The sequence below is a fragment of the Scardinius erythrophthalmus genome, assembly GCF_964197995.2.
Source record: "Scardinius erythrophthalmus genome assembly, chromosome: 1".
Classification (NCBI taxonomy): domain Eukaryota; kingdom Metazoa; phylum Chordata; class Actinopteri; order Cypriniformes; family Leuciscidae; genus Scardinius; species Scardinius erythrophthalmus.
Window position 1 is genome coordinate 7,787,031 of NC_138221.1, and position 24,686 is coordinate 7,811,716.

The following is a 24,686-nucleotide window of genomic DNA, read 5'->3' on the forward strand; positions in this document are numbered from 1 at the left end:
AAAAGCAGATGCCATTGTCGCTACATCCGTCACAATGACTATGTCTCCAATGATGAAGCTTCTCTTGTCCTTAGACCACCGTTGTCACTCCTGTAACAGAGGTAAGTACTCCCAGATCCATCTGTGCCAGAAGAGATCAGATAAGAACTGAACTTGCCTCCAACGTCGTTTTGTGTATAAATCACTCTTCTCGAAAAGCCCAGGTGGAAGTGCAGGTTTGCCTTTCAACAGGAGGATGTGATTTGGGGTCAAGGGTTCCAGATCGTTAGGATCATTTGACACTTTGGTGATGGGAAGGTCAGTTAATATGGCTTCTACCTCACATAGAAGAGTTTGTAACCCCTCATCATCCACACTTTGCTGATGAAGGACTGATTTCAGCACCTGTCTGACCATGCGAATGATTCGTTCCCATGTTCCACCATGATGTGATGCAGTAGGAGTGTTGAAGCTCCATTTCACTCCTGACTGAAGTAATGCCTTTTGAATTTTTTGGTGATTAAGAGCAGACAGAGCCTCTCTCAGCTCACGTTCTGTTCCAACGAAATTAGTTCCGATGTCTGATCTAATGTGCGATACCTGGCCTCTTCTAGATATAAATCTGCGCAGTGCATTGATGCAAGAACTGGTATCTAATGAGTATGCTATTTCCAAATGCACTGCCCTGCTGGCCATGCAGGTGAAGATAACACCATAGCGTTTGATGAAGCTGCGGCCTCTCTTCACTTCAAAAGGCCCAAAGTAGTCAATACCCACACTTGTGAATGGTGGGAGGTCAGGTTGGAGTCTGTCTTTCGGCAAATCTGCCATCTTTTGTTCACCCAGCTTTCCTCTAAAACGTCTTCAAATGACACAGGATGAAAGAATCTTTCTAGCAGCAGCATTTGCGTATTGGTGATCCAATACAGCTGACGAAGTCTAGAAAGCAGGTGATTTCTTCCACACTGTCCTAACTGCTCATGAATGTGGCGAAGAATGAGAGTGGAGATATGTTGGTCTTTGGCCAAAATGACTGGATGTTTCATGCCCTCAGGCATTGCTGCTCTACTGAGCCTTTCACCCACTCTCAAGAGCCCCTTTTCTAACACTGGATCAAGTTTGTAAATATGGCTGCTTTTCTTCACTCCAGATGTCCCCCCTTTCAAAACAGTTATTTCATAATTTAACTTGTCTAGGTGACAGTATTGAATGATGGCACCTTCAGTGGTTTCAAGATCTTCAGGGGACATGATTTGACCAGTCAGTGTGGTTCTGAATCTTTGCATCTCCTTTTCCACTTTGTTCTTTTGTTGAATTATATCAAGTCCACAGCTGGGCACAGAAGCTTGTATTTCTCTTCTCTTCTGACTCAACAACAGCAACATCTTTCTCACCTGTAAAAAGCAAGCAACTGAGATCCTTAGCCTTTTCCATGAAGAGAAATAAGTTATCAACTGATTTGTTGCATTCTGTGTATCTGTGTTGACAGTGTTTGTTACATTTAGGGCATCTTTAATGACTACAGCATTTACTGTAGCCTCTCCTTTGACCTCTGGGTCATCGCTGCGGATAGAGACAGAATCCACAATGTTAACAGGCCATTCCCTTTCATTCTTGAGAAGAAAATCTGGGCCATGGATCCATCTGCTGCTTGTGAGCAGGTACTCAATTTTCACCCCACGTGAAGCCTCATCAGCAGGATTCTGCTTTGTATCGACATACCTCCACTGTGAGACAGCAGTGGTTTCTCTTATTGTGTAGATTCTATTGGCCACAATGTTTGTGAAAACGCTTTGTTTCATTCCTAATGTACTTTAGGAAAAAGTATACCTTTTCATACCTCGCTGAACCACGATCCCCTCGCCACAGTCCAGTTGTATATACAGTTTATTAAGATTCCAAATTTATCAAAGTGTGGCGGGCGGTGCAATTTTGAGACACAAGCCCAAGGTTTTACTAGTAAGAAGGTCCGACTACGCCACCCTCGGAGTAAAATCCTAACCCCTCAAAAATTGAGTAAAGCACACAGGTTCAGTTCCCTCATAGAATTAGACAAGAGATGTGAGTAGAGAGCAAAAAATACAAATGTTTATTAATACAAAAATGGTTTAAAATGTTGGACACTAAAACCAACAAGAAACACTAGAAACCCCACTTCAAACAAAAAAAGAAAGAAAAACATACAACCCAACTTAGTATGTAGCAGTTATGTGTATATGTAAAGCAAAAACTAAATAATACCGGCAGGGCTGAGGCTCCCAACAGCAGGAATCAATGTAGAGTTCGGTTTTACGAGGCACACGTCCACGCACACCAACACAGTTGTGCTGTCACTCCAAAAGATTGAATTCCCAAAGCTGCAATTCTGTTTTCAACATCCTATCAATTCGAACTGCAATTGTCACTTTCTTTAATGGAGCAACTCTTGCTTTTCCTAGAATAAAGGCAAGATGAATTTTCTTCTTGTCATTCTGCATCCTCAGATACGATACTGTACAGTTACCGTCCTCGCTGGCATCAGAGAAGTGATGTAGTTTGGCACTTGTAAGCTGTCCAAAATCTTTAGGCTTGATGCATCTTGGTGCTGAGCTTGGAGCTTGGAGCTTTCTTAAATCTTCTAGCACCCCACCCACTGTAGTTGGTAGTTTGGGGAAATGTGATCATCCCAACCACAGTTCAACCTACAGAGATTTTGCAGCATCAACTTGGCAGGTAAAGCAAAGGGTGCTAAAAATCCAATGGGATCGTACACTGAACTTATTACAGACAAGATACCTCGTCTTGTCAGTGGTCTTTCCTGAACTGCCATTTTGAACCTGAAGGTGTCAGTTTCTGCACACCATTGCAGTCCAAGTGTTCTCTCGACAGGGAGATTGTCTCTGTCAAGATTCAATTGTTTCACTTCCTTAGCTCTTTTTTCCACATCAATAGATTCCAACACAGACCTGCTGTTGCTAATCCATTTCACCAGCCGAAACCCCCCCCCAACTGACATACAGTTGTCAGGTCTCTCACCAGGGCCATGGCCTCTGCTTCTGAAGGTAGGGACTTCAAGCAGTCATACACGTAGAAATTGTGCTTGATTGTGTCCGTCACGTGTACTGGAAACTTTGCCCTGTTGTCCTCAGCAGTTTTTCTTAAGGCAAAACTGGCACAGCTGGGTGATGATATTGCACCGAATAGATGAACAATCATTCTATATTCAGCAAGATGTTGTGTTAATTCACCATTTGGCCACCACAGGAAGCGAAGAAAATCAACATCCTGTTTTGTCACGTTAACTTGATACATTGCCTGGATATCAGCCATCACTGCTACAACTTCTTGACAAAACCTTATCAGAACTCGCTGGCTGTTGAGCGACATCCCCTTAAAGCTTGCACCACAGTCAAACACTACCCTCAAGGTTCCCTTTTTCGTATGGTACACGCCATGATGCGGGATGTACCAGACTTTTCCTTCTTTTTCTTTCCTTTGATTTTATGGCACCTTTTGTGCATATCCTTTCTTTATGACATCACTGAGAAAGTGAGTGTATTTGTCTTTAAAGGTAGCATTTTTCTTGAATTTCCATTTCAAACAGAGGGCCCTTTGTTCGGCAACATGACGGTTGTTAGGCATGATAACATTTTCCTCCCTGAAAGGTAATCTCATGCAGTAATGACCATTGCTGAGTTCAACTGAACCGTTCATGATTTCCATAAACTTGAGATCTTCTCTGGACATTTCTGGCTTTTCCTCTGTTGATTTCTCATTAAAGTCGTGGTTGTATTGCTTCACCAACAGTTCCTCTATGTTAGCAATAGATATTCAGTTGACTGTAATGGTAGGATAGCTGCTTCCAGTCTCATTGCCTCCTCTTAGTGGTCCATTGATAACCCATCCCAATAGGGTTCTGACAGCATAGGGTCCTCCATCCTTGCTGTTTACCACTTGCCATGGTTCCATTAGTCTTGGAATGTTGGTTCCAATCAATAGCTCCACATCAGCATTGATGACAGGAATTTCCACCGAGTGTAAATGTGGCCAGGCACTTAACTCTTCTTGTCGTGGAATGTTATCACGAGTCACAGGCATCTCATATTGTCTAAATACATCAGGCAATTCAAATAAAGTGTTACTATTGAGTGCAGATACTTCCAGTCCTGAGATAACATGACTGTCGACAAACTTTTCTTGGCTAATGGTTCTCAACAGGATCTTGGCGTTTTTTCCTCTCACCTTTAGTTCCCTCATGAGTCGCTCAGAGCAGAAAGTGGCTGTGCTGCCGGGATCCAAAAATGTATACGTTTTTAGCATCTTACTGCCTTTTATATCCTTGATTTGTACAGGCACAATTGGCAAAACACAGTCTTGTGCACCGGCCCCTACATGGCCACAAGTCTTAGGAGAAACTACATGACTTGTTTCTTGGTGTGTGTCCTCTGATTTGATTTCCTTTTCCTTTGAATGGATATGGAGGCAGGTAGGATGTTTCAGGTTACACAACTTGCAAGTTATACGTGTTAGTAACACCTTTCACCTTTAGAAAGTCGATTTTCTCTCTGTGCAGCTTCTTCTCCATTCTGGGGCACAACTCCAATCTGTGACCCTCCTCACACAGCAGACACGACACCTTTGTTAACTTATCAGTTAGCAAAACTGCTTCCCCTTCCCTTGAAGCCAACCTGTGAGAATTTATGTCTAACGTTATATTTTGATGGTAAGATGGATGTGTCCTGAATGTTTCCAAAGAGGGGATCAGAGCAATAGATACTTGCCTCTCAGGAAAACTGACAATGTCATTGAAACCTGCTTGACGACAGTGCCTCTCCTGCAACTCATACGCAGTGTTTCTCCTCCTTTCCCTCAGTTTATATGGTAGCTTCAAGACTATAGTACGCATGTTGGATGGCATTCATCTCTATCATGTAGCTAATGTCCTCCATTGCGTTACAACAAACCCGTAGAAACAAAACAAAGGCTTGCAAGCCCTTGACATCTTCTGCTTTCACTGGTGACCATCCCAGAGCTTTCTCCATGTAAACTGTGGCAATTCTTTGTTCAATTCCAAAGCATTTCTGAAGAAGTGTCTTAGCTCTTTGATACCCCCTTTCAGGTGGCATGTGTTGACAGCTCTTGACCAGCTCCTTAGGTTGTCCTTTGGTGTACTGCTCTAAAAAGTACAAACAATCTTGGTTGCTAGCAGCCTTTCCTTCTACTCCATTTTCAAATGCTCTAATGAATGTGCTGTATTCAAGAGGGTCTCCATTAAAGGTTGGTATATCCCTTGGGGGTAATGATAGTGACGACTGCTGTTGTACTAGCAAAGCAGTTATGTCGTTTTGCCTTTGCATAATAGTGAGAAGATTTCCTTGTTCCACTTTGGTTTGCACTAAACCATCACGCTGTATGGACTCCTGCGTGGAAAGCATGGCCGTTTCCTGTGTGTGATATGTGGTGTGATTGGTATGCTGAGATTGTTGAGGCATGCTTGGTTTGTGAAGAGGATCATGAACTTTTGTTCCACCTTGTTGAAAGCTGGTTTCTTTAGGTCGTGCCCCCGTTGACACTGTGGCTTTGCTGCCTCCTTTTGGTAGATGATTGAACTGATAGCTTGAATCCTTGAGGCATGTCTCCATTGACACTGTGGCTTTACCACCTCCTTTTGGTGGATGATTGAAATGATAGCTTGAACTTTGTGGAACAAATTCCATAGCAGAGGATCTAAGAGAGGATTTGTACTTTGACCTTTTCAGATATGAATTCATTCCATCAGAATGCGCACTGGAGCTTTGCACATCAGAACCTCTGTACTTAAGCACCTTAACCTTTGCTGTGTGAACAGCAATTTGACTTTGCAATTCAAGCACCTCCTTTTTTGTCTAATTTGTTCCTCCTGTACCTCCAGTTCATGCTTTTCTTTTAGGGTAGCTGCCCTAGCAAGAAGAGCAGCCCTTTCAGCCTCTGCTTATTGTCCCATCTTTATGTACTCTCCAATCACAAACTGATGCCAAATTATTTTATACCAAAGTAAGATCGAGAGCTGATTCCTTTCCTGTCCTAATATTTTCCTCCCCAAATCTCTATTCCCACATATTCTTGTTCACTTTCCACTCTTGTAACTCTATAAGGAATTCCCTGCTTAACAAATGTAGCACACCCTCCACCTCCTCCCTCTTTCCTGTCTTGTCTAATTGCTATATATCCATTTAAAACAAAATCCAAATTAGGCTTTAGCCAAGTTTCTTGAACACATATTACTTCTGGTTTTTCCTCTCTGCTGTCTATAAATTGTTTAAAATCTTGTCCATTTGCAATTAGGCTTCTGGCATTCCATTGAAGAATTAACATAATTAATATTATTAACCCACCCATGTTGGATCTTGACTTGACTGCATATTAAGCTCACCTCTTCTTCCCATTTTAATCCTACTAACTCCAAATGATGTACTGCCGCTTTAACTATGATTTGAATCCTTTCAGTTTTAGATTTAATCTCAGATGTTGCATTTATTACCCCTGCTATAAAGGTAACTAACTTCTTCTTTTCTTCCCAAATCTTCCTCCATTCTTTCTGCTCACCTCCATTTTTTTCTTTATCATACTCTTCATCCACATCCTTCTTTTTTCCCTCACTTCTCTTGATAGCATCAGCATATGAAATTTTTTCCTTCACCTTAATTTGTTGTACTTCCACCTCTCGTTTCATTACTTCACATCCCCAGAAAGCAACACTATGATTGCCTCCACAATTGCAGCACTTTGGTTTAACACCTTCTCCACACTTTCCATAGTCATGATCTCCTCCACATCTAGCACATCTTCTTTGCTTTTTACATCCCCTTGCCACATGACCAAATTCCTGGCAGTTATAACATCTCATAGGCTTAGTTATGAATTATCTTATGGTATATTTAATATAACCAAAGTATACCTCTTTAGGGAGGTCCTTACAATCAAATTCAATCAGAACAGATTCCGTTTCCTTTTTGTCAATTCCTCTTGTCATTCTTTTAGCAGATTTAACTGATCCAGTTCTCATCCTCAAATTCTCTACGATCTCCTTCATACCCACCATAAGAGGAACTCCTGCCATTATTCCTTTACAACTCTCGTCCTTTTCTCCTCCAACTCTAACCACTTTTGTTACTTTTATTTTTCCCACAGTGCTCATTCTCTTTGCCTTCTCTATCTGTTTTTCAGAGCTACATCCTATAAGTAAGTTTCCATCTCCCAGTACTCTTGCATATTTTACTTCTCCTATTTGTGCTTTAATGACTTTAGTCAGTTTTAACGGGTCAGTTTTCTTTACTCCCACCTTCTCCCTCAAAAGGTACTACTACATTAAACAATTCTGATCTCAAATCATTTACCTCAACTTCTCTTCCCTCAGTTTCCGTTCCACCCAAACTTTCTGAGTCATTTTTCTTTCTTTTATGCCTAGGCAATTTCTTAGTTCTGTGTCCCCTTATCACCTCCTCCCATTCTCTTTCCTCTTCTTGATCTCTACACTCCATGTTGTTTTCATATACTGACTATCTTTCTGTCATCCTGAAAAGTTTGATATTATTTAGTCAATGGAAAGTAGAGGAGGAGCACCGCTACCGGACCTATACAGGCCGTCGTCCGGTACTCCCACACTCCTCTCCACTAACGACCTACCGTTACCAAGTCAAAAGGTCCTCAGTTCAGTGTCCAATAATGAATCCAATAAATCAGTTCCAACTAATCCTTATAGTCAGATCGCTATCTGCAATTCTAAAAAGTCGCATCCGCTCTACCGCATTCTTTTCCTCCTGTTTTAGAACAGAACAAGTGTTCTACTTCGTAGCAGTACAACCTCACAACGAACACACTAATAGAATCTCCGCAAACTAATAGAAAATAACCAAAACAATCCTAGGTTTTTATTTAACACCGTGGCTAGACTAACAAATAAACAAGCGTCACCTGAACAAAATATTCCGTTACAGTTTAGTAGTAATGATTTCATGAAATTTTTCACTGAGAAAATAGAAAACATCAGAACCACAATTGTAAACGTTCAATCCTCAATCGCGCCTTATAATTCAGCCTCGATTATCACCCCGCAAGAACAAATACAGAGCTTTACAACTATAGAACAAATAGAGTTAAATAAACTTATCACTTCCTCTAAAACAACAACATGTTTATTAGATCCCATACCAACTAAACTACTGAAAGAAGTGTTACCTGTAGTGGAAGAGCCTCTCCTCAATATTATTAACTCATCTTTAACTTTAGGTCATGTTCCAAAAACATTTAAACAGGCAGTTATAAAACCTCTCATTAAGAAACCACAATTAGACCCAAATAATCTAGCAAATTATAGACCCATTTCAAATCTTCCTTTTATGTCCAAAATACTAGAAAAAGTTGTGTCCGCCCAACTAGGCTCTTTCTTACAAGAAAATGACATCTATGAAAAGTTTCAGTCTGGGTTCAGGCCGCATCATAGCACTGAAACTGCGCTCGTTAAAATCACAAATGATTTACTCTTAGCTTCTGACCAAGGCTGTATCTCAATATTAGTTTTACTTGATCTTAGTGCTGCGTTCGATACTATAGATCATACAATACTCTTAGATCGACTACAAAATTATACCGGTGTTCAAGGACAAGCACTAAGCTGGTTCAGATCATACCTATCTGACCGATACCATTTTGTCTATTTAAATGGAGAAAAATCGATCATAACTCCAGTAAACTATGGAGTGCCGCAAGGATCTGTGTTAGGCCCTCTATTATTCTCAATATATATGCTGCCACTTGGAAATATTATAAGGAAACATGGAATTAGTTTCCATTGTTATGCTGATGACACTCAAATATATATTTCATCACGGCCGGATGAAAACGCTAAATTATCCAAATTGACAGAGTGTGTTAAAGATATAAAAGATTGGATGACGCGCAATTTTCTTTTATTAAATCCAGACAAGACAGAGGTACTACTTATCGGTTCAAAAAACCGCCCACAAAACCTCTTACAATACAACTGTAACATAGTAGGATGTCCCGTTACTTTATCCTCTACTGTAAAAGACCTGGGTGTTATATTAGATTGTAACCTGTCTTTTGAAAATCATATTTCATATGTTACAAAAACAGCCTTTTTCCACCTCAGAAACATTGCTAAGCTACGTAATATGCTCTCTGTTTCTGATGCAGAAAAGTTAGTTCATGCGTTCATGACCTCGAGATTAGATTACTGTAATGCTTTATTGGCTGGTTGTCCTGCATCCTCAATAAACAAGCTACAGTTAGTCCAAAATGCCGCCGCTAGAGTTCTTACTAGATCAAGAAAATTTGACCATATAACACCAATTTTATCATCACTGCATTGGTTACCTATAAAGTTCCGTATTAATTACAAGGTATTGCTACTGACTTATAAAGCCCTAAACGGCTTAGCTCCAGTCTATTTAACGGATCTTCTATCGCCCTATAATCCATCACGCTCTTTAAGATCACTAAATTCGAGGCTTTTGGTCATACCTAGGATATCTAGATCAACTAAAGGAGGGAGAGCATTTTCACATTTAGCACCAAAACTCTGGAATAGTCTTCCGGATACTGTTCGTTGCTCAGACTCGCTGTCCCAGTTTAAAACTAGATTAAAGACGCATCTCTTCAGCCAGGCATTTATATAATATTTTTAATCTTACAGTAAAATCCGGTCTTTACCTCATAAACGCCAGAGGAGAACTGGCCCCCGACTGAGCCTGGGTTCTCCCAAGGTTTTTTTTTTTTCTCCATTAGGTCACCTGATGGAGTTTTTCGGTTCCTTGCCACTGTTGCCTTTGGCTTGCTCAGTTGGGGATACTTAATTTAATTAATCAATCAACAATACTATTGATCAGCATTATCAAACATGGATGTTTTAAACTAGAAACAAACACTGATGTACTATTTTATTTAATCCTGTGAAGCTGCTTTGATACAATCTGTATTGTGAAAAGCGCTATATAAATAAAGTTGACTTGACTTGACTTGACACACAATTCCGTAGTATCAAAATATCCTTGTTCGTCGACCTCTAGAAGCGTACATTTGTTGCCTAAACACCTATCCCGATGACAATCTTCCGGTTCGAGCTTCCAATATCAACTGAAATCCTTTCAGCCAGCAAGCCTATTTATAGGCTGAAGCCCCTCCTATAGAGCATACCAATCACATGTACAACCAGTTTAGTTTGTAATGATCAAATTAAACAATATAAACACCCAAGACAACACTAAATACCTTCCAAACAGGTTAAACAACAACCATTAACAGAGAAAGAGTTTAACAACAAATTAAATGGCAAAAGCAACTGTTTCTAAATCCACTCCCCCTCTGACATCACACCAAAATGGTATCTTTCACAGGAAGTGATGTGGCTGTTTCTATAAAACACAGAGTGTGAACCAGGAAGTTTAACTGCAATAAGGTTTGTGGAAATTATGTGGAAAAATAAAGGTAGGCCTAATTATTATGTGAATTATTATGTGTTTTGGCATTCTGTTATTTTTAGAAAAATAATAACATCTTTAAAGGAAATTTATCAAGAATTGACCCTTCGCAGGGAGCTTGATTGACAGGCGATTTAACCAATCATAATCCTCCATCCGCCATTTTGCCCGACAACGCAGTCAGAAGAGATAGCAGTTTAACATGGGAGGATTTAAACTTGAAAAACGGAGTGTACTGACGTCTTTCCGCGGCTAAAACAACAATCCTTCTTATGTTCATTCATGTTTATTTGATGCTATAAATTAACTAGAAGGAAGAGATGATTGGTTCACGAGCAGCTTTAACTGATGCTCTACAGCGATCTGTCAGACACATTTAAGAGCCACAAAACGGTTTGTATCGTTTAAATTTCTTTAAAAAAATGACCAAATTTGAAAGCTGAGACTTTGTTTAATATGTTTAATATCAAAAGTAACCGAAAAGTAACCTGGTCTGTCCTGTCTGTCAGCGTTTCGTCAGTCTCCTCTCTGCTCCGCGATGTATTTTTCACTGTGTGACAACATGGTGTGTGCGTGAGAGTAGCGTAGCTTGTCGGGCATAGCGACAGTAACTAAGGAGGGCGGGTCTTTGCGAAGGGTCAATTGAAAACTTTAACAAAACACAGCAGCTCCAAACTTTAGACTAAACAAAACAAAAACTCCATAACACTTTCCTTATGTGTACACAGATGTAACTATTGCCGGCAATGCACAGTATTAGTGAAATGGGTGTGTTTTTAAGTCCAAGTTTATAGAGTCACCAGGTTAACCTGTGACAATATGCATTTTTATTATATTAAATACGGTTATGATTTGCTTTCTCATGGGATACTCTGCAATTATCTTTTCGGTAATTCGTGTTTTTTTTATACAATTGCTAGGACTTTTTTCTCAGTACTTTTTCAAAATGTGTCACACAGTTCGTTTATCTTTTTCAGCTTTCATCTTCACACAAACATTTCACATTATTTATTCTTTATTTAAAAGGGACAATGCACATTAAAGTAACACTAAGTAACTTTTCAACCTTCATAATATATTTCCAAAACCCTTGTGATGGTACATCGACTTAAAATAGACTGAATGACGCGTCTGCCATAGCCTGACGGGGTCTGTATCGCTTTTACTGGCACTATGTAACTTCGGGGTGCGGGTAGTAACCAGAGCAGCACAAAAAGAACTACAAAATTCGACTGCTTTACGGCATAGGCTACCTCACTTCCCCCAACACGTCCTCGCATGCTGTTGCACTTGTAAGTATATTGCTTATACTGTATATCACTCGGACAAGCTTTTTATTCGTTGGTGTGAGCTAAAAAGCACCTGGCGTTCTTGTTGATGGATTAGTAGAAACGCGTTGTGTTTATTCCCCAATCGAACTCGTGTAACTGTCTGTCACACCACGTTCTACCGTCCACAGCATTACTTGATAGACAAAAATACTAGGACAAGAATGAGCATCAAACAGAAACAATCCACTTACGGTGTGTTCGAGGCGCACATACAATACAGACTGTGCCGAGTCAGTTAAACAGGGCGTGCAGCTCTTAAAGGGGACACACCTTATTTCCACTCGTTACAGCTTCTATCCGACTTAACAGGGACCGGTATACAGGGGCATCAGGCTCAGGATCGAGATGGTCCTCACTGCAGAACATAAAATCCGGGGGGAGGAGTCGGATCCAGATCCAACTTCTCCCACCTTACATACCTAAACCTACCAATCTCCACCCCCTGATCCCTAAACCCACCCCTAAACCTACCCATCTCCACCCCTTATATAAGATCCGACTCCTCCCCCCGGATCTTGTGTACTGCATTGAGGTGCTACTGTCAGGATCAGTGAGTGAAGAGACTGCTGCATGAGTGGTATTTACGACAGTAACGTTAAATACAAGTAGTCCACAGCGACTCTAGGGGTCGTTGTTTGACCAAAACGGAAATCCTACATAATGGGGCTTTAATTAACATGAGCACTCGTGTCCATCATAATTATGTCAGATTTAGTCATACAGGCTCATTTTCATCTGTAGTCCCTGGCAGTTGATGATAAAGACAAGTCCATAACTACATAAAACATGGAAAATCATATAAAAGCACAGTCCAGCAAACATAGCCATAACCAGAGCATATTAGCATATATAACACAAGCACAAAAACACAAAATCTATTGAATGTCTCCTTTTAGCTGAAGGTGTGTGTGTTCCTTCTTTATCATATCTTAGGGACACATCTGTGCAATATATATAAGGAACTTTGCACAATAACAGCATTAATAAGTGTGTGTGTTTGACAGGTTTCTCTGCTCTACACATAATAATGCTGATTCTCTGTGTCTCTGCATCTGGATCTGCACTTCTGCTCTGCTGTCTGATCTACTGCAGATCTCAGACTGAAGGTACAATTATAACAGGAACATATCCTGATTTATTCTGTGGGAAAATATTATTATTATTATTTGAACCTAATAATAATAATATCATCATCATAATAATGAGTGTTTATTGAGTGTGTAAATCTAACAGCTGCTGCTGATTTTACTATGGTAATATTTACAGTTTAGAAAAAGTCAAGAAGTCAAAAGTTTGTTTTAGATGACGAGTTTGATTAATGAGAGCTATCATTAATATTTCGACAAATACAACACCAATATATATTATAAATTACAAAACATAAAGATATTTTTGGTATCAGCTGGCTATTGTTAAATTTATATCATCAAATGTGTTACTAATAGTTAAACTCAGGAAAACTATAGCAGAATCTATAGACAGATTGCTCATCAGTATTGTGTACAGTAATGGGGGAAATATGACTCTCTTTGAATATTGTATATTTTTGTGAAGTGTGTTTTTGTGGTTCTGATTTGCATTAAACAGCATCATTATGATTCGTCATTGTCACTAGATTCAAAGCAATTTTTTCACTTTAAAACGATGATCCAGATCACTAGAGTAATTAGTGACGCGTTTTATGACCAATTTAGAGTAAAAAAGAAAAAGACAGCATCTCACATCTCAGACACGTTAATGTTCTGATTAATAGTTAATTGGTAAATCTTTATCATTTGTAATAGTTGATAGTTATTAATGAGGCTAATCTCATTCAGTAATTATTGATTAGTTACTTACTGATTAGTTAAGCATGTTTCTGTTAGCTGAAGTGTTAATGCAGAACTACTCATTAGTCCTGCGTTACTTCCTAGTTACCTATTAATGAGGGACCATTACTCTGATAGGCTGAGGCTGATAGAGGCTGATAGTGAGGTTATTATTCCTCAACATTTATCTCACATCTGAAATGAAACATCTTTTCCTTCTCAGGTTTGATTGTGCAAAAATCTTTCAACCTGTTTTTCTCACTGGGATGGTCAGTGGTTATTTCCTGTCATGTTCCTCCAAACTTACTAACTGAAGATCTGAAGGTGGAATGGAAAAGAACTAGAAGAAACAAAGAGACGTTAGTTCATCTGTATGAAGATGGAGCAGAGAAACAGCAGCAGGATTATCAGGATAGAGCTCATTTCTTTACTGAACACATTAAACATGGAAACTTCTCCCTCCGTCTGGACAATCTGAGAGCTGAAGATGAGGGAGAATACACATGTACTGTTTACAACAAGAGGGATTGTGTGTTTTCAGCCAAGACAAAGGTGGTTCAGAGTAAGTGATACAAACAAATCAAACTCAACTCTTAATCAACGATACAGTGCAGAACAGGTTTCAACTGGTTTGATTTCTCAGTGTTTTAGTAGTGCATCAATATTACATGTTTGAGACAGGATAACTCAAGATACCTGAATATGTATAAATCTGAATATATATTTAATATTTATAACAATATATGCAGGATCTATAATGAGAGCTATTACTATATAAACAGGATTATCAGATGTCATATCAGCAGGTCTTCAGTGACAGCTTTCTCTCTGTTCACAAACATGATTGATGTAAACCCTTAAAAGACAATCTGTAGTTCAGTGACTGTAAGAACATGTAGTCAAGAAATATAAGTCTGCATGATATATATATCTACAGCAGAACAGTAAATATGATTATTGTGTATATAGTGTAAACACTTTTTGAGCATTTTTACTGTATGATTTACAGTATAAACTCCACTGAATTAGACAGTATAAACTCCACTGTCCAAACAGTTGTAGAAACACATGGTCATAGCTTCACTGAACACATATTTTGATAAAATATACTTTATACAACTTAAAAATGTTTTGTCAGGTGATCTAAAAATCTGATTAATATCGTTAAATCTAAATGAACTAATTCCATCAAATCAAATATATTATTTTATATGATTATTTAATATGATTCAATCAACGATACATTACATTGGTACATCACATCAACCTACATTAGATTGAGTACAATAGAAGTATAGATTCTTAAGGTAATAACTGCACATTATCACTTGTACAGGATATGGTAATGACAGTGTTATTTCCTGATATAATACTGGAAAAGTTTTCCTTCAGCACCTCTAAGAGCGATTGGAAACACATTTTGGATTGTTTGCTATTGAAATAATTCATGCTTAAAATTATAAATCTGAAAACAGATCATGTTGTTGTATTTTGGATATTAAACCAATTAATTAATTAATAGCATGTTGTGAATGATCGACCAGCTGTTATACAAGTGTCGTGTGTTTTGAATGTTGTACGTGTTTCTATTTCTTTTATAGACTTCTGGGTGACTGATAATGTCGTTCCTCTGGGATCTTCAGTGGTTTTGCCCTGTCAGGTTGACAAAAGCTTGTTACAGAAAAGTCTGAAGGTGGAATGGAGAAGAACAAGAAGAACAGACTCAGACTCAGACTCAGACTCAGAGACTTTAGTTCATCTGTATGAAGATGGAGAGAGTCGACCAGAGAAACAGCACAAGGACTTTCACAAAAGAGCTTATTTCTCCAATAAGAAGATCAAAGATGGAAACTTCTCCCTCTGTCTGAAGAAGCTGAGAGCTGAAGATGAAGGAGTTTACAGATGTGAAGTTTACAGGGACGAGGAGTGTGTGTTTTCAACCCATACAGCGTTGATACTGGGTAAGTGTAGAGAAGGAAACTCTGCTGTTGAACTCCTGATCAGTGTATGAGTTTGATTACACAATATAGTTACAATAGAAATAGCATTTCCAGATTTTTAATAACATTAGTTTGATGCATTTAAGTGATAACTGTTATATAAACGTAAGTAAGTGATGAAGAAGTTTACAGATGTAAAGTTCTGTTTTAAAGACGAGGATTGTGTGTTTTCAAACACAGAGTTGAAACCGAGTACGTGTATTTAAAAAGTACTTCACATATATAATTAAGAAAACAAAGCAAATGAAACTGTGGATATCTAGTTTAATAAAGTGCCTTGAACAAACACTAATTAGTTTCAGAGATTTGAAGAAAAATGTCAAATATTTGATTAACCTAACAAACATTACATTATCCAAATCCAGTATATTGCTTCTTCAATAGAAATATTGATGGTGATTTTCTCAGACAGTTGATTAAAAACACCTGTGTGTCCTTTACTGTTGTGCAAAGATACTGTACAGCTGATCAGATTCAAGAGACTTGAGGACATGTCATGTGATTGTGTGTGTGATAAGACAGTGTGAGTGGACGATAATCAGTGTGAAAATAACAAAATAGGCCTCACTTTTTCGCATTAACATTTCACATAAATGCTTAATTTTTATGTTCCTTTTTCAGTTATCACTGTGAAACCTTGTCTACAAAATTACAATTACAATTGTAAAATTGTAACAATTTTATACCACAATTACAAAATAGGACTCACTTTTTTTGCATAACATTTCAAATATTTATTATTATTTCGGTTTGGTCATTTACAGATCATTCAAACAGATCATTCAAAACAAAAAACACAAATAGATGACCAGGTGCAGGCAGAAGCTAAAGCTTATTGTGCCTGCCCTTATAACTTCAAAATCATAAATGCAGCACATTAATAACAACATCTGTTCATAAAATTAACACATTAGTGGACCATTGTCCACACCAGAGGCAAGCTTATTTAATTAATTTTCATTCCGTTAAATATTTTTCCATTGTTATTCTCTTGTAAATATTTTTAAACTGAAAAAGAGACGTGGCTTGTTTTAACTCATTACAGCAACTATTCCATAATTTAACTCCTTTATTTGATAAACAGTGTTCTCTTAATGTAGAATGTACTTGTGGTTGATTAAATATACATAGTGTTTACACATGTTAGTGTTACATATGTTTTTCTTTTTCAGAATTGAATGTGGAGCCTTGTCATCACACACCTGTTCCTCTGGGATCTTCAGTGGTTCTGCCCTGTTATGAAGATGAACATGTACTAATGGAGGATCTGAAGGTGGAATGGAGAAAAAAAGACTTGGACTCAGACTCAGAAACACACTCAGACTCAGACTCAGAAACACACTCAGACTTAGACTCAGACTTAGAGATGTTAGTTCATCTGTATGAAGATGGAGCAGAGAAACAGCAGCAGGATTATCAGGATAGAGCTCATTTCTTTACTGAACACATTAAACATGGAAACTTCTCCCTCCATCTGGATGATCTGAGAGCTGAAGATGAAGGAGAATACACATGTGCAGTTCACAGGGATGAGGAGTGTGTGTTTTCAACCGATATAAAAGTGTTTCTGAGACTATTCGGTGAGTCAACAGAAAAGAAAAGAGCAACTCTTCTGTCCTTCATCAGTGTTCAGTTATTAATAATATTATGTTTCATTCAGTTATAAATGTAATGGTCAGAAAGAACAGAGATGTGTGTTTTAAATAAAACTGAATGACTGATAATGATAGTTGAAATAATTATTAAAAGTAATAATTCCTGATGAACTGATCATGTGTTATTGTGTCTCTTCTCTCAGACACAGTCTTTCGTCTTCAGATGTTTCTCGTCTTCTGTCCAAATATTCTGATGTTTCTTGCTTTTGTCCTCTGGGGTTTTTCTGAAGGTCAGTGTTTCAGGTCTGATGGTTTATCAATGCATTATGATTATTCATATATCTGTGTAGATGTACAGTAATGTGTGGTTGTGTTTCAGGATCTGTGTTTGAGTCGGTCTTTTGTTCTGCTCTTTATTTTCTGAGGCCTCTCATGTTGCTCTGGACGGCTCCATATATCAATAACTTCACAGGTGTGGCTTATTTATTGTTATTTATATAGTATATGAATTATAATACACATATTCTTTTCACATAAACTGACAGTAAATCCAATGTATTTTACATTAAATTCAGTGTTTTGATGGCATTTGTGTTTCATTATGTTGTTGTAAATTATATTGTGAATGTAATTATTTAATCTTTTCTGTTTTACAGGCAATATTAAAACATGGATCAACCTTTACAGTTATGAGGCAGAATATATTGTTTTCTCAGCTGTTTTTTACTCAGGTAAATAAATCCAAATGTAAATCCACAGTCATTATCATAAACACATTAATGCACATTAACAGTTGAACAATAATTACATTTAAATGATGTAATATTCTCAATATCCAGCAGGAAATCTTAAAAACATGACATTAATGCTGTGAAGTGTCTTGTGTTACTGTTGTGTTGTTGTCAGTATATCAACATGTTCAGCGCTGAATCTCTGTGTGACTGAACACATTTATAATCTACACCGCTTCATTATGAAAACAGTGCATTAATTGTTACAGTCGACATCATGCTAGTGACTGAGACTGAAGCTAAAGCTACTTCTGAATATCATCTCAGCATGTGTCAGGGTCATGTCAGGGTCAGGGGTCATCATCAGCACAAAGGTCAAGGGTCAGGATCAGACAGAGACTGTGTTGTAATGTTGTGTATAAAAGCATCTGTTTAAATCAGAAGGGTTTATGTAATTCCTCTGATCTGTATTAATATTTTGTTTTTCTATGTTAGTAATTGTTGTTGTTTCTCTTCCTTTATTCCAGTTCTGTTTAAATCTGCATATGACAAAAGTCTGAATTACGCCGGATTTGAAGGTGCCATGATGATAGTCCTCTTTATAATGGCGCTCCTGCTAAACCTCTTCTATATTATTTACTGTAAGTATTTCCTTCCATCAAGAGTCAGTGACATATACATATAAATCATGTTTTACCAGATTAATGGAGTTAAAGTTACAAAATATACAAACCATAATATCAGCCCTGATTTATCAGTTAATTCCACAGACAACGCGAGTTTATAAAGCAGATTTTATTCGCATACTTTATAGTTTTATATGGATATAGTTTTACATGAGAAAGAGAGAGAAAAATAAAAGTGATGAAAGAATAAAAGAAAAAAAGAAAGTAAACTAAAACAAAATGTACATTTTAAAATGTGTGAAATGAGTAATAAAGAAAGTCATGGTCCATTAAAGGACATAAACTGAGATGATGGTGTGAATCAGCAGGTAAAGTCATGAGTTTATCAAGTCTTTAGTTTATTCAGTCTCAGGCGTAAATCGAGTGATTTAAACACAGGACAGATTCTCCTACGATCCACAGGATACTCAATTATCCATGATAGCACACCATATTAACATTACATTAGTGACGTTATACCTAGACGTGTGTGTGTTTCTGGCGTGTCTTTACCGCTCTCCCTCACACACTCTCTCAGCTCTTTCATCATTATCTTCTCTTCAGGATTACACACACTCTCTTATTGAAATGTTTTCTGGCGTTCGATCGTGTTTCAAATCATGGAAATAGGCTAAATGACATAATAGTGAAATATGGAATAGTTTTGCTCATTAGTTTTGCTGTAACAAGTTATGTTTATCAGCATGTTGCAGTGTTTGTAGTTTTCCAAGTAGCCTGTATGTATAGTTGAGGTTATACGTTCACACACAGCTGGGAGAATCTGAGAAATGTTATAAATGTGTGTATATATATATAAAACAGTGACATATGATTCCACTGTAAATCCGCTGTTTTCTATGTGAATATACAGTAAAGTGTAATTGATTCCTGTGATCAAAGCTGAATTATCAGCATCATTACTCCAGTCTTCAGTGTCACATGATCCTTCAGAAATCACTATAATATGAGGATTTGATGATCAAGACACATTTATGATTATTATCAGCATCATTACTCCAGTCTTCAGTGTCACATGATCCTTCATGAAGACTCCGGAGTTTTAGACAACAGAGACTGAAAGTAAGACACGCACAAGTGACGCAACCCATAGCAACACTTATAGCAACCCATAGCTACGCGTTGGCAACGACACCTCATGCTGACAGAAACTTAAACATAAACGTGAAATTAGGCTACTAATAATCAAATGCATTTTGTTTTATTGAGCACAATATTATCATTGATATTTGTTTGAGAGGACACTTTTCAGGGATGCAAACAGCGCGCTTTTCGGCGCCTCCCGCTTTTTTCACGTCAGTTTGCGTGACAAAGTCATCTGAAGTAAATCCATAGCTTAATGTGAGGGACAGAAGTCTATTTACATTATTAAAGTATACGGAAACTCGTTTTCCCTCCTCTGCGGCTGTCAGTCATTCTCCATTCAGTATTCAATCAGTGCTCGCGCCTCTTCCGGTTGAATGCACGATAAAACTTTCTCCAATATGATATATTCACATTATAATGCATTATCTTTAGATAAAAGGCTGTGTGGATTTGCATAAAATGACTTTATTTTGTTGGAGTTTGTTGCGGTTTTTAAACGACTCACTACCGTGTGCTTGTTAGATCACACACATCACAAGGACTATGAATCGGCATCAAACGCACAATAACTGGAATTTAAAACTGTGAAGAAACAAATGATCAATAAACTGTTAGACAGATATACACTAGGATTTGTGCGCTCGACATTTCTTCGCTTTGTGCCGTGAACTTTTAAATGCGCACTTGCGCAGCGCTGCGCATTGTGACTCCATGTTGCTTTGAGCACATCATTCTGCACCCGCGATGCGCATACGCGTTAGGACAATTCCCCAACAAATAAGTAAAAACTAAATTAAAAATTTTATTATATTATACACTATATAAACATCATCATTGAGTATATTTCAAATAATAACAACATGAATGATGTCTTTGACTTTACTTATTTTGGCAATACAAGTTTAATATCCCCATTGACCAAAAAGTAAACATTCATATTGACCGACCACCCCCTGCATCTGCATGAAATGGTTTGGTCCTGCGTTAGCGTGCGCGTGTTTAAACTTGCAGACTGTCAGTCGATGCGCCAGAAACACACAGAGACCACAATGTTGCAAAGTAAAATAAAATCTGGTTTTCAACAAAGGAAAGAGAAAAGAGAGAGAGAGAGAGAGGAAAGAGAAGAGAGAGAGAGAGGAAAGACAAAAGTAAGGGTGTCACCCAGTTTTTCCCCAAGAAAGGTGGGTAGCCTTTAGTCTGAGAGTGGAATTAACCTGTTGTCCATAGTGAAATAAGCTAGCTAGCTGCAGGATAGTGTTAGCCTACATTTCATCATCATTTAATCAGTGCAGGGAAACGTTTAGCAAGATATTCATATTAAATCATTGTCCATGCACATTTTAGCAGAGTAAAGCAGACTAAACAACAGTCCAGTCAGCAGCACCCCAGTCTCCCCATTACTAACGTTACCCCTCCCTGTCCCAGTGAAGAAGGGGAGCAAGACTGTGTTCATGAATTAGCATCATTCCAGGGAGTCTGTGTGGGGTTCTCTGTGTCTCTCGCTCTTTTTACCATAACAAATAAAGAAAATGAAATATTTATTAATGACAGAAATCAATGACCATTGACCATTATGACAAATTAAATAAAAACCAACCTCCTGTCTGTACTGGATGCAGTTAGAAACAGTGAGTAGCTTGCCTCAACCTGCATGTCTACAGACAATATTAAAATAATCCAGTTTGATGCGTTCATTTAGACAGAATTTTGGCCGTTAAATGACATCTATAGATACAGATTTTATTATTCCCGTCATTCCAAACCTCAAAACCTATTGATTTATTGATCACTGGATCTGTTTTGAAGCACCATAAATAACCCTGATGTGGAAATCCCATTTTACACGTCAACTTTATTTAGTTGTTGGCATATGTGTGCAGTTATGTTAAAAAATCTGCTGTTGTCATTGTTTTGAGATGATGATGTTAATTTATTTTAATTAAAAAGTTAATATATATTTAGGTTTTATTTATTTAGTTATATATTTTATTTATATATTTAGGCGCCCCTGAGCACAGGTTCATCTTTGACTCGATCACACTTTATCAGAGCTATAAAGTATAAGCACAGGTGTCCCACAGGGATGAGTTAGTTGTCCTGTACGTTTACATTAAATACCATTGAGTGTTGTGATTATAATAATAAGTTGTGATTATAATATTTTGATGTGAAGTTCTCGGATGACACAGCGATATAGTCTCTGTATGAGAACACTGATTTGTCATCCATAGAGAAACACACACTGTATATTAATATTTCAGTAGACACACGTTCAACATGGTTCTGGTTATAAAGGGGATTATGATGCTCGTCATTATTCATGATTGTCATAATCATCTAAAGCAACTACACACTTTAATAAACATAGAGGTCAGATCCACTTATCTCACTATATATTATTATTATTATTATTATTATTATTATTGATCAGTGGATCAACAGTTTCTGAGGGAATCAAATTATTGCAACAGATTCTGTGAAATAATATTAACTATATGACAACTTAATTCAACATTAGAATAACTAATAAAGTTGTTTCAGCCTTGAGTAAGTGTTCATTATCTCAACAAAAGCTCTCGTGATTAACAGTGTTTTATTAATTACAGTGTATAATTCTAGAGATTTATTATGGAGATGTTTATTACTCTGTAATTGCACAGGAAGATGTTATCACCTGCTGGGAATTGCTGCCTGTCGCACCTCCTCCAGTGCCCATGGGTCAGCTGCAGGGTCATCAGCCAGAAACCACCATTCACCAACGTTTCGCTCCTTTAATTCTGGAACGTCTCCTGGTGGCGGAGCAGTGACAGGGACGTCTCCCTGTCACCCCCTGCAGCTGATAGCTGTTCTCCCTGCAGCTGTTGTCTGGGGTTAGATGTTCTTCCCCCAACACCTATCTTTCCTCCTCAGCCAGAGCCAAAAGCTACCTTTCTCTGCCTCCTCTGCCAGATCCTTTGTTGCCCTCCTTAGCCTCCCTCCGGTCACTCCTGCTTCCCTCAAGAGGCGTATGGTTGACAACCCAAGGAAACCTCGGCATCCGACCTCCACTGGGTAGATGGTAGTCTTCCAGCCAGCCTCCCGGCACTCAGCAGCGAGCTCTGAGTACTTGGCCTTCTTCCGTTCGAAGGCGGCCTCGATCCCCTCCTCCAGTGGGACAGTGAGCTCAATGAGATGTATCGATCTTGCCTTGGTTGACCACACCACTATGTCTGGCCGGAGAGATGTGGTGGTTATCTCCGTGGGGAACCGGAGCTGCCTGTCCAGGTCAACCCTCATGTTCCACTCCTGGTTGGGGGAGAAGGGCCTTGCTGTTTCTCTTGATCTGGTGCTTCTCCTTACCCCTCCTTCCGACACAAAGATGGTGGGGTCCTCTGCTGCTGGTGGTTGTTTGCTACCCTGTCGACACTCTTCCAGTACTTCGGCTAGCTTTCTCAGGACCTGATCATGGCGCCATCTGTAGCGTCCCTGTGAGAGAGCGATCTTACAGCCTGACAAGATGTGCTGGAGACTTGCGTTGGGGGCATTGCAGAGTACACAGGATTCTTCATTCCCAAACCACTGGTGGAGGTTCCGAGGGCAGGGAAGCGTGTCGTAGGTTGAACGAATGAGGAAGCTAAGTCTTGCCTGTGGGATCTTCCACACATCTGACCAACTGATGTTCCGGTTCATGATTCCCTCCCAGGTTGTCCAGCTTCCTTGTCGACCCTGCGACACGGCCTTGATTTTGTAGCGGTCTTCCTCCATCCTCGTCACCTCTGCTACCACCATCTCCTTCCTTTGCTTGCGATTGGCCTTGGACCAAAAGTGTGGCGTCTCTCCCCATCCTAGCCCTGCTCTTCCTGCCTGAACTCTGCCCATGATCTCCCGGTGTTGTAGCCGACCGACAGCTTGATCGACCTCGGTTTGGGCATTCCACTTGCGGCCAGTAGGAACCTTGGCATTTGCATTCCTTACTGACTCATCTGTGGACTCCCTCAGCTCGAGAACCAACCTGGTCTTTTCTTGCATGTAGCCCAACTGTATGGACTGCAGTGGCAGCTGCAGCGTGTTTTTTCCAAAGAGTCCGGTTTCAGATAGGCACCGTGGCAACCCCAACCACTTTCGGATGAATGAGTTCGCTTTTCCATCCATCTTACTTACGGTTGATGAGGGAATCTCACTCATTTTCAGGGGCCACATTACCCTCCTGTAGAGTGTAAACTGGTAGCACCAGACCTTATACTTCCCAGGGAGTTGGCTTTGGTCGATCCTTGCCAGTCCGTCAGAGAGCTGCTTCATGACGGTTTTCCCCATCTGCTTGTCAGATAGGTCTGCGGTGTACTGCCTCCCCAGGCTTTTTATGGGTTGCTCTGATAGGAGTGGGATTTTTTCCCCTCCAACGACGAAGATGGTATTGTCATTTCTGACTCCTCTCCTGAGGGACAAGCTCCGGGACTTGGAGGGCTTGATCTTCATTCTTGCCCATGACATCAATTCGTCCATCCTCTTCAGCAGTCTTGATGTGCATGCTGCTGTCTGAAGGAGGCTGGTGACATCATCCATGTAACTCCTCAGTGGAGGAAGCCTCTTACCAGTTGGGAGTTTGATCCCCCCAACCATTTGCCTTGCCCCGATGAGGATTATCTCAAAGGCTGCTACAAACAGTATTGGAGAAATAGTGCACCCCATCGCGATTCCTACTTCGAGCCGCTGCCATCCGGTGGTGAAGTCCTGGAGGGAAAAACACATCTGCAAGTTGCTAAAGTACTGAGTTACCAGGTTCTTGACGCAGGTGGGCATGTGGAAAAATTCCATGGCATAGTTGACCAGCTGATGCGGAACTGATCCGTACGCATTGGCAAGGTCAAGCCAGATGACATGCAGGTCGGTCTTCTCCCGCTTAGCCTTCTGGATCTGGTCCCAGATCATCGTGGAGTGCTCTACACATCCTGGGAAACCTGGAACTCCTGCCTTCTGGCAGTTGGTGTCAACATAGCCGTTCTCGAGCAGATAGTTGGTCATCCTCCTGGCTAGCAC

The 24,686-nt window shown here is 39.2% G+C and overlaps 1 protein-coding gene across 1 annotated transcript in view; it reads left to right on the forward strand.

Moving 5' to 3' along the window:
• The window catches only part of LOC308700561 (CD276 antigen homolog), a 1,553,888-nt gene that overhangs the window by 8,954 nt on the left and 1,520,248 nt on the right, over nucleotides 1-24,686 (forward strand). Inside the window, exons 4-8 of the mRNA XM_081382222.1 lie at nucleotides 12,772-12,873; nucleotides 17,374-17,460; nucleotides 17,550-17,642; nucleotides 17,827-17,901; nucleotides 18,429-19,034. Of these exons, the coding sequence (XP_081238348.1) occupies nucleotides 12,772-12,873; nucleotides 17,374-17,460; nucleotides 17,550-17,642; nucleotides 17,827-17,901; nucleotides 18,429-18,586 (515 nt within the window). The 3' untranslated portion in view covers nucleotides 18,587-19,034. The remainder of the gene's footprint in view (nucleotides 1-12,771; nucleotides 12,874-17,373; nucleotides 17,461-17,549; nucleotides 17,643-17,826; nucleotides 17,902-18,428; nucleotides 19,035-24,686) is intronic.